General features: G+C 51.8%; 1 protein-coding gene across 12 annotated transcripts in view; it reads right to left on the bottom strand.

Annotated features, from left to right (window-relative positions):
• Positions 1-488: 488 nt before the first annotated feature.
• LOC146833473 (uncharacterized) overlaps positions 489-11,411 on the bottom strand; it is a 511,810-nt gene continuing 500,887 nt past the window's right edge. For 4 of the 12 annotated variants that reach the window (XM_085601299.1, XM_085601295.1, XM_085601302.1 and 1 more), the window contains one exon: positions 492-957. In XM_085601299.1, coding sequence (XP_085457425.1) covers positions 840-957 — 118 coding nt within the window. In that variant the 3' untranslated portion in view covers positions 492-839. Of the gene's footprint in view, positions 958-11,411 lie in introns of all 12 variants that reach the window. The other 8 variants (XM_085601304.1, XM_085601303.1, XM_085601296.1 and 5 more) reach the window with 5 other exon arrangements.

Here is an 11,411-nt window from a genome sequence, read left to right as displayed (position 1 = left end):
ATGCTTGGGCTCGGCCCAAAATACTGACAAGGCTTTATTCCAAACAGCATACCAAACAGAAACCTGAGCTGCAGCAAAGCAGACCTGATGCCACAGACAAGAATAAGCTGCACACATCTAAAGCAGGTTAATCTATGAGTACTGTGCAGAACTGAGGAATACTTTATACCCAGACCTTAGGCATCTACCAAAGCTGTCAGGTTTCAAGAAAAATCTAAAGATAAAAACTCTTAAAAGAGGCGTTACCAACCCATCTCGAAACATTCCCTATTAGGCCTTTTTCTAACAGGAGAGAGCCCCTATGGTCTAGTTTGATCTTGCCAGAGATGAATAATCATCATGAGATCTCTAGTCCAGAATGGATACGGACCTCCCTTCACTGGGAATCCTTCATCAGTTATCCTAATAACTGCCTTCAATACGTTCATCAACGCCACAAAATGGCGACCTATCACAAGGCAGAACTTTACAACAAAAATATTAATAAATGTTTGAATATAAAACCAGTTCTTTCTGAAAACCTTTAATAAACAATGCAAAGCAAGCTCAACAATTAAGTAGTAAATGTCGTACAGAGAACACTTTTTCTTTGAAAAATTGAACGAAGGGCAGTTTGGGTGAAGCATGTCACTTTTTGACAGTATGAAGGCATTTCCTGCTGGCAGTCGAGGTCCCTTTCTACCACTTTGCACGTTTATCTTCTGTAAACATGTCATCCCCTTTGGTTTAACAAGTTAAGCCACTTCCTTTCAGCCTGCAGATCACTTCCTTGTCAGGCCCCTTGTGTTCAGCATTTGAGATGATTTATATTCACTGTCTCTCCCTGCTATCGTGCAAGGTTATAACCTATCACCAGCTGCTCCTCCTCCTTTCTCCTCTTTCTGGGCTTTCTGTCCTTCCTCGTCACAGAGTGAGTGCAACAACTGAATTTCCACCGCATGGTCGTCACCTTCGTGGCTGGAAGGAGAGATAAAAGAGACACCAGTGACTTGTCTTCGATGTAGTAAGCTAAGCAGGGCTTTAAGTGGGCCGGGTCCTGTCGGGGCACAGCACTGACAGTTCTAAAAAAAAAATATATATATGTGCTGAGACGGGTCTCTATCGGGCTCTCCATTTTTGACCTCGCCTTCAGGGTGAAAAAAATAGTCTTAACTCTGCAGCAGTGTCACCCTTCAATGCCTTTGATGTAACTTCAAAGAGACTGGTTATTGTCTTTCACAGTCTCATCATTTCAGCACTGAAGCATTTTCAATACTATATACAACGAAGCCATAATTGTAGCTAATTTCTTTTGCAACTAACCATTGGCAAAGCCAATAGTTCTGGCTTGTATGTGTAATGTTACTTGTATTATATATCTGGATGTACGAGTTACTTACCTTCGGTAACGATGTATCTGGTAGAGACGATTCTAGCCGCAGATTCCTTCACGTAGAATTATCCCCAGGCGTGAGACTGGATCCGGAAATCTTTTTGTCACAGCATCCCTGCGCGCCGGGGGGCAGGGCGACATCACGCGACTCCGCCGAGGCGTCATCCGCGTACGTGACGTCAGCGAGGTCACATAAGACCCACCCCGGCGCGCCTATGTCAGTTTTCTTCGGAGAAACTGTGGAAGCATGGGAACAGTGTGCGAAGACCAGAAAAATTGGAAAGAAACGGTGACTAACAACACCACCAGAGTAGTGCCAACACCGCAGAACCCAAGGGCAGGGAAAGAAGAAGAACAAGCAGAAACCTGTGCAGTCACCCTACCAGCACATAGACAACCTCCCACCCCTGTGCCCCGGAGGCAAAGAACATGCGTAAAAGTCATGGCACATGTAGGAAACCCCCCCCCCCCCCCATCCTGAGCAAGGAATGGGACCAGTCCCAAGACAGACAGGGACAACAAACCTCCAAGTCACCCAAAACTAGAGGGCAACCACCCACAAGGGCAAGACAAGGCCTGATGACCCTCAATCAGAGGATAGCAATGGAAGGAAGGGAGGGGAGGGAGGACAGTGATAGAAAGCAATCCCCCCCCCCAAACCTGGAGTAGCCAGAGCAGCAGGGCACCGGAGCACTGTAACCTCATCCTCCAAAGGACCAAAGGAGGAATGAACCGCCCCCAGACGGAGCCACACGTCAAGAACAAGGAAGGCACTCACAGGAGACACAGCCCCCCACCGGGAGGCGAGTACCGAAGACCAACCCATGGGTCCTCGCAGAATAGGGGAGGAAGGGCGGGCCGTGAAGGAATCTGCGGCTAGAATCGTCTCTACCAGATACATCGTTACCAAAGGTAAGTAAATCGTACATCTGATAGAGACTACTAGCCGCAGATTCCTTCACGTAGAATAGATACCCTAGCCATACCCCCTGGGAAGGAGGGTCTGCGAAAGGACCCCACCAGCCAATGCAGAACAGAGGGTCCCACAGGGGACCAGATCTGTGGACCAGGTAGAACCTCGCCCCTGCCAGGCCAAGGGAACCCCCACAAGCAGAACCCCATCGACCCCAAGGGGATGTAGGAGGGAAAGAAGGCTGAAGAGGCTCATACACTCAGAGCAGAGGAACCAAGGGCAAGGACGGAGAGGCCGAAGCACCCCACTCCCCCACAAGGCAACATAGCTTCCGCCCAATGCCAAGACAGGAAAAGCGGAAGAAGATGAAGCCTAGAGGGCCATAGGAAACAAGGGAAAAGAAGGCGAACCCACTCCAGATAGAGAGCAGCCTGCCAGCCAGAACAGCGCCGGCAGTCAAAGCCGCCAGAAGCAAGAAGAACAGCCCGAGGCCGCAGGAAGGCCGAGTAGGCGACGCCTGGCAAGGGAGAACACAGGATCATTCCAGACCTCAGGACAGGAGCAGGGAGAGGAGGAGATGCCCGGGCACACCACTACGAGTGGCCACGCACAGGACCTCAGGAAGCAAAAGCAACCTACCTAAACGCCATGGAGAACAGGCACCCGAAGGCGACCAGAACCCTCTAGCAGAGCGCAAGCTATATGACAGCTACCACTACCCCACATAGGGTACGGTAAGTCCCAAGATATGGGAACCCTCTTTGGAAGAACTTCCGCAGCAGAGGAAAAAACAAAAGAGCCACGGGGAAAAAAACACCCCTGCTGAAAGCGTGATAAGCAGCCCAAGCAAAGCAGAAGGCCTAATCTCAGGGCCGAGTCCACGCAACAACTCCTGCAGAATCCACACACAATCAACACAAGGGCCGTCCAGCAGCCAACAAGGCCAAAGTCCCAAGAAAGGACGTAAACGGCCAGAAAACACACTCCACAGCCAGAACAACCGGGCTAAGAAGGCCCAGAATCAACCCAACTCAGAAGTCACTGAGGAGGGGACGGAGGAGGAGGAGGATAAGGTGGAGGAGGAGGAGGAGGAGGAGGAGGACGGAGCCCCGCCAAGAGCCTTTGGATGGCGGAGTCGGCCGGGGCATGGAACAACAGGCTGCCATCAAACAGGTTGATGAGTCACTCCTGAATATTCTCAGGGAATACTCCGTCCCGAAGCCAAGCATGGTGACAGAGAGCGACTGAGGAAGCCATGGCCCGGCCCAGCACCCCTGAGATGTCCAGAGCGGAGCGGAGAATAAACGCCGCAAGCTCCCGGCCATCCAATGCATTATGCCGTAAGTCCTGGACACTGCAGATCCCAGAGACTCAGCCGAGTCCCACCAACAGGAGGATGCCCTAGCCAGCACACACAAGGTGTTAAGGCCCGCAGGGCCGCGCTGGTCGAGGTGAACATGTTGCGCCCCCAAGAGTCCAGCCAGGGGGCCTCTCGGGACGGCAGAGTCAACAGTGGCGGCAGGGAGGGAAAAGCAATTCGCAAAAGGGGGCTGGCGGCTGAGGGGTGAAGGGAAAGACACGCCGGGTCACGCGGCACCGGGAGGTGCCGGTGCAGAAGATGCTGAGGCACCGGGTCCCCTGAGGCAGCCCCCGTCAAGGAAGAAAGGAGCGAACCTTCAAAGGGAAGTAAGACTTCCCTCCCACCAGAGCCCTGCTGGAGGACCTCCAATAGATGGTCCGCTGGAACGTGAGCCACCGGTTCACTCATGCGCAGGATGCCCACAGCCGTGGACACCGCGTGAGCGAAGGCCGCACCCGCCTCCGTAGGGCCCCGCGGTGGAGAAAGCAGCTCCTCCGTGGGCGACGGCTGCAAATTAAGGCGGCCGTCCCCGAGGCCAAGCGGGACGGGCAAGGGTCAGACCTGGAAGTCAGAAGCAGCCGAAGAATGAGGGACCTGCCGCACTTCCGACGAACACCTCTGCCTCAGGAAGGGCAGGGAGCCGCCCTTCGATGCCGGTAAGAAAGACACCACACGGCGACCAGTCTCCGGGGAGGACGACACCTACATACAGCCTGCCCCCGGAGAAGAAGGAGCGTCCGAAGACGAATCCGCGGTCCGCTTCGTGAGGCAGGACGTCGGCATCATCCGGCGTCACCGGACAAGGTACCTCCAAGTCACCCCGCACTGGAGACCGAAGTAAAGCTGGAGCCGCACCAGCTCCGGGGCGGTGCTGGAATGACGCCAACCCGACCCCCACCGAGGCAGCCCCCTGAGTGGGGGAACGAGACGGGCCTGGGGAGTGGCACGGAGCCCTCCGCGGCCCAGAATGAGGCGAAGATCGCTCGGCAACCCATGTGGCGGCGCCAGGGACGATTCAGCCTCCGATTCGCCCTCCAACGAGACAGCCGCCTGTGGGGAGGGACGAGAGGGGCCTGGAGAGGGACGAGGGGTCCTCCCTCGACCCGGAGCGGGACGAGGAGGGTCTACCGACCCCTGTGGCTCCGCACGGTCCAGCTGCTGCCGGCTCCATAGCGGCGTCACCTCGGCCTTAGACAGGACCACATTGTCAAAGGACCGAGAGGGGCTCGGGGATGCGCCCTGAGCCCTGGCGACCTTCTGCGACACCACAGGGAACCCCGCAGGAGTTTGCATCGAGGCAGAGACGCCGTGGCCTGAAGGAGGTGCCCCAGAGGAGCCGCACCCCAACAGCACCACATCCTCCAAAACTGGATCCAAACCAGTCGGAGCTGGGGACGGAGCCACCGGCGGAGGCCGCGGAGGGCCCTGTGCAGGGCGAGGGATCCGCCGATGCCACAGAAGGGAAAGGAGGAGGAGGAGACGCCAGCGAGGCCTGCAAAGCCGCCGTGTATGTCTCCATTTGGACTCTCAACGCCCCAACACCGGGACACGGTGGATAGGACGATGTAGGAGAGTAGGGTCTGCTTTCTATGTTCACCCCCACTTTTTGCTTTTGCTTCACTGGTTTTCGACTTAGATGTGGCTGTGGGCCTGCCAATCAGACCCACAGCCCAGCTGTTCTCTCTCTAAATTTATACTATGTACTTTAGGTGCATAACCCAATTGGTAAGGATCACCTTATTGGCCCCTGTATAGTGTACCTTAGGTACCCAGGGCATAGGTGTACCCTAGGCCTGCCAGGGGCTGCAGCATGTATTGTGCCACCCCTGGCCTGGCCTTCCATTATGACACAAGGATAAGTTACTTACCTGTAATCCTAGTTCTCTTCCAGGGGTATCAAAGTCATAAGCACTGAATATTCCCGCCCATGTGCGGGGACCCCGGAAATAATAAAATTATATATGTAAAAAACATACATATATACAGCTCCTTATATGTATAAACATATATCATTTTTTCCAAGCAAATGCAGCCCCTATAAAAAAAAGGCTAGGTAATGTATAAATACACATCCAATAATACATATAGGTATAATAAAACACCTAAATCTCTTTTTTTTTTTTTTTTAATGAGGTAAACACTCATGAGAAAGCAAAAAAGAGAAAACTGTGGGAAACACAGATCTACAACACATTGCTAGCCTGCAGGCTGCATTGCAATACAATACCATAGAGACTGAAAAGCCCTGTATAGGTAAAAACTGGCACCGTGCCTTTAAGGCAGCCCTGGCTTCCATATCCCATCATGCCTCAGGGGTGACAGTTAGGTCAGTTGTTCTTTGCGGGACCGTAGTCCTAAACACAAAGATATATCCTTTCCATAATGAATAATACACTTCTTCTCATTTGCCTGGGGAGGCGGGTGGGTTGCTTATGACTTTGATGAGGATACCCCTGGAAGAGAACTAGGATTACAGGTAAGTAACTTATCCTTCTCTTCCAGGGGATCCTCATCAATAGTCAAAAGCACTGAATAGAGTAGCAAGCCCACCTTCCACCTGCAGGCAAATGAAAAAATGGTACCACACATGGAGTAAGAAAAATCATGAAAATGATTATGTATGGAACAGATTCCTCAAGGAGGCTTGTCCTACTTGAGTGTCTGCTCTGGTGTCCGAATCCAGACAATAATGTCTGGTAAAGGTGTGGACAAATCTCCAAGTGGCTGCCTTGCAGATCTCGGAGAGTGGGACATGATTGAGAAAAGCAGCGGTAGCCGCTTTTCCTCTTGTAGAATGCGCTTTAGGGCGCGCCACCAACGGTTTCTGAGCCAGTTGGTAGGCCAATGTAATACTTGAAACAATCCACCTAGCAATGGAACGTTTGGATGCAGCAAAGCCCATACGGACAACACCATAGTTCACAAACAATTGATCAGATTTCCTGACATTATTAGTCCTGTCTAGATAGAATTTTAGGACCCTTTTGACATCTAAAGAATGCAACGCCCTCTCTGCCGGAGAGGAGGGGTTGGGAAAAAAGGTTGGTAAGGAGATGGCTTGATTTACATGAAAGTCCGATACCACCTTAGGTAGGAATGAAGGATGAGTCCTCATCACTACCCTATTCAGATGAAACGTAGTGTAGGGTTCTTTAGAACAGAGGACCTGTATCTCACTGACCCTCCGTGCTGAAGTGATGGCTATTAAAAAGGCTGTCTTCCATGTGAGGTGCTGTAGGGTAGCCTTATGTATAGGCTCAAAAGGAGAACTCATGAGCCTTGACAGAACCAAGTTTAGCTCCCAGGAAGGAGAGGGAGGTCTAACAGGGGGATAGACTTTCTTGAGACCTTGCAAGAAATCCTTCACTACCTGCAACTTAAAGAATGACTGCTGCGAAGGCGAACGCCTCTATGCTGTAATGGCTGCTAGGTGAACTTTTATGGATGAAAATTTCAACCCTGCCCTCGCTAAATGTAGAAGATAGGGCACAATTACATCCTCCTGGCATTTTGTTGGATCATAATGATGCTGAGCACACCATATGTAAAATCTTTTCCACTTACAGAAGTAGGAGTGTCTTGTCGAAGGCCTCCTGGCTTCCTTCAGTATGGACATACACTCTTGAGGGAGGTTCAGATGGCCATACTGGAGGACTTCAGGAGCCATGCTGTTAAGCTCAGCGAGGGAAGGCTGGGATGGTAAATCTTCCCCTGCATCTTGGATAACAAGTCCGGCCTGCACGGCAGTCGTTTGTGGGGGCGGATCGACATGTGCAGGAGATCCGTGTACCACCACTGCCTCGGCCAGTCCGGTGCTATGAGGATCATCTTGGCAGATGAATTCTGCAGCTTGGTCACCACCTTGGGGATTAGTGGGAGAGGCGGAAACGCGTACACAAATATCATTGACCAATTGATCAAAAGGGCATTCCCTAGGGATCCTGGCCGATGGTATCTTGAGGCGAAGCCTCGGCATTTTGTGTTGTGCTCGTCCGCGAAGAGGTCCACTTGCGGACGCCCCCATTCCCCGAAGATGTCTTCTAACACCTCGTCGTTTAGTACCCAGTCCTCTGGTTCTTGAAAATGACGACTGAGTAAGTCCGCTTGCACATTGAGTTCTCCTGGTAGGTGCACCGCTTTCAACGAGATGTTCCTTGCTAGGATCCAGTGCCACAGGGACTGAGCTTCCAGCGAGAGCGTCCTGGATCGAGTACCCCCCTGCTTGTTCAGGTAGTACATTGTGGTGGTATTGTCCGTCTGTACTAGAATGGTACTCGTAGTGATCGCAGGCAGGAACGCTTTGAGGGCTAGGTGGACTGCCCTGAGCTCCAGCATGTTGATGTGGTACAACTGCTCGCTGCTGGACCATCGTCCCTGAGTTTGTAGAGACCCGAAATGCGCACCCCAGCCTTGAAGGGATGCGTCGGTGATTAAGGTCTGAGTTGGGGGTTCTTGATGGAAGGGGATCCCCACTTGTAGATTCAGTGGCTTCAGCCACCACTTGACTGACTGCCTGGCCGCTGAGGAAAGGCAAACTTTTTCTTCCCACAGGGAGTTCCTTTGATCCCATTTGTCCTCGAGATCTTGCTGGAGAGGACGCATCCTTAACCTGGCATTGGGCACTAGGAAAATGCAGGATGCCATGGCCCCTAGCAGAGATGAGATTTGTCTTGCCGACGACAGATTGTTGGATAGAATCTGTCTGCCTTTGAGGATAATGGATGACTGTCTTTCCTCCGAAGGAAACACTTTTCCTACTACGGAGTCTATAGTTGCACCCAGGTAGTGGATCCTCTGTGTTGGTGAAAAATTGGACTTTTTGGCATTCACTCTGAGACCCAACTTGCGACATAAGTTCAGGCAAAGCGACAGCTGCGATCGAACACTCTGAGGCGATGGACCCTTTATTAGCCAGTCGTCTAGGTAGGGATAGACGAAGACTCCTGCGCGCCTCAGAGCAGCCGCTACTACTGCCACGCATTTTGTGAATACTCGAGGAGCTGACTTCAGGCCAAATGGAAGAACCTTGAACTGATAGTGAGAGTTCCCTACCACAAACCTGAGAAATTTTCGATGATTCCGTAGGATGGGAATATGGAAATATGCGTCCTGAAGGTCCAGCGAACACATCCAATCGCCCAACCGGAGAAGAGGATATGTAGGAAGGTGGATATCTGACTATGGTTACCCCCAACTTTTTGCCTAGTGTCTAGCTGGTTTTTCGACTTAGTTGGCCTGAGATCCTGCCATTCAGGGTCTCAGGCTGTCTGCTCTCTCCTTAAAATGGACTCCATGTACCCTAGGTACATACACCATTGGTAAGGATCACCTTATTGGACCCTGTACAGTGTACCCTAGGTACCCAGGGCATAGGTGTACCCTAGGCCTCCCAGGGGCTGCAGCATGTATTATGCCACCCCTGGTCTGGCCTTCCAATCAGACACAACTGGCTGATCACTCAGCTGGGGCAAGGTCGTGTAATCACCCCTTGCTTAGATATAGTATATCTATATCTACCTTATATATAGACACAGGTGTACCTATCAGCCACTCCTATGGCAGGCCTTAACAATCCTGGAGGCAGAGTGCTTGGTAACATGTGAGATGGTGCTCTAGCATGAGCTGAGCCTGTCTGCAGCTTTCGGAACCATGTCCTTATAGCTGTTCTATGATATAGCCTACCATATACTCTTAAAGTGCCTTATAATCTTAAACGGTTATGGTAACTATGGTTTGGCTTTATCAAAACATGTCGTGTAAGGTGTCTAACACTTTGGAATAATACCCCCATACCATTTCTGGTGATGAGGATATTATTCCTCCCTTCTAGAGGGAGAGACATGTTAAAATCCTACTTTGCTGTTTAACTCTAACCAAAGCCTCAGCATCACAAAATGGATGCTGCTGCCACAGACACGAGTCTGACCTCCTGCTGCTGGGAGTGATCCCGGCAAGGGAGGCTTGGACAATAGGTTTCCTGCTTGGGGAGGTGCTAGCACCTCCCCAGACAGACTTTAGTGTATTGGGGCAGGGAGGGTTGAAAGGAATGAGACATGCCTGGGGCACACAAGGTGTCCCATGCATAGTCCAGTTCAAACCGGTGCTGGGGCACTCCAGCCCCAGTCCTGGCGCGAAACTGGACAAAGGGAAGGGGGTGTAACCACCCCCCTCCCAGGTCCCACCCATAAGGCGTGACCTAGCAGGTAACCCAGCCCCCCAGATTTGGATAAGAGTGGTAGCTGGGCCCCAGGAGATTAGATTATCCTGAACCTGCAACTTGAACAGAAACTCTGGACCTTCGACATTCGACGAAAGAAGAAGACTGAAGAATCTCCCTTGTGGCCAAGGAGTGGCTACCCTGTGCAAACAGGCACCATCAAGAGACTACCCTTTGCTTTGCTAAAGTTCTACGAGGGACCGACTGCAGAGCCCGACCAGAGCCTTGACTTCCAGACTTCTCCGACCCTGATCCACATCCACAGCCGAGCTGAGATTCGTGGAGGCGACGAGAGACGTGGGACCGGCTACCTGGGAAAAGTGGCGAGTATCTTCCAGCGCAGCTTCTGAGGCACCCTCGAAGTTGTGCACCGGGGATTGAGAAGCCCCACCCCCAAGCACCATCTGCACCGAAGATCAGCCCCCCACACTCCACGAGTCCTGCGTGGGGCCCTTCTGCATTTTCCTGCTTGCCGCGTCTGTCCGGTTGCTTGCCCGTTGGCTAGTGGCCTTTGTGACGACGCATCCAGAAATCTTCACTGCTGGTTTGGCTCCTCCAGACTGGCTCCCGCTTCCTTGAAAAAGAGAAGCACCCCAGACCTTCCTGGTCTGCACCAGAAGCAAGTCCTCCATTCTTCGTGGGTTCCGCTTGCCAAGGCTTGGTGAGTCCTAGTCCAACTTCGACGCCGCCGACAGCAAGAGCCTTCGTGGGACAACTCGCCTCCTGGTCCTGGTCGTCCTCGACGTTCCCTGGTCCTCGTGGCTGCAGCGACAAGCTTCACCTTCACCTGCAATCTTCACGACATCGCCTGGTTCCTTCCTGGTTCCACGTGGTCACTGGCTAGTGACCTTGACTCTGTCCCTTCTGCTTGCAGGTCTCCTCTCTTCTTGATCCCAGCCTTGGGATCCACCGGACACTCTTCACTGACTGCCTGTCAGCAACTTTCCTTCAGGCATCCATAGAAGTCCAAGACGGAACCCGACGCAAGTTCACACCTATGCACCCGCAGCCCGTGGGCTAGGTAAATTGGGTACTTCGGTGCTCACAAGGGTATTGACTATCCTAGGGTCTAGTTTCCGAGTCTCGACTTTCTAGCTATACCAGAAGTGTCCTAAAACTGCTTATTTCTAACTGCTAGTGATTCTATTGACTTTTACGCATTACGCTTGAGTGTTTCCACTCTGCACCTGAATCCCGTGGGCCTCCCACTTCCTAACTGTTGCTAGTGTAGTGTAGTCCCAGCGATTCCCTAGGCCTAGGCCTATCCTATTTCCGTGACAGTGGTCCTTATACCACTTACTTAGTATATGGTTTGCGTGGCCCCTAGGGCCTAACTGTATTACTTACCTGTGTGACTTAATGTATGCATAAATAAGACTGCGTTGTACTTACCTCTAATCTCATGAAGAGTGCTGAGGGTTTGACTAGAATAAATACACTTCATTTTATATATATATCTGTTGTGGTGTCATTTCATTTGGTATTCAAGGGATTATATATGGTATCACAGCTGGCTTCACATGCCATTCAGAGTTTAGCCTAAGACTGC

The sequence above is a fragment of the Triturus cristatus genome, chromosome 4_2 (assembly GCF_964204655.1).
Source record: "Triturus cristatus chromosome 4_2, aTriCri1.1, whole genome shotgun sequence".
Classification (NCBI taxonomy): domain Eukaryota; kingdom Metazoa; phylum Chordata; class Amphibia; order Caudata; family Salamandridae; genus Triturus; species Triturus cristatus.
This window is presented reverse-complemented; position numbering and strand designations above follow the sequence as displayed.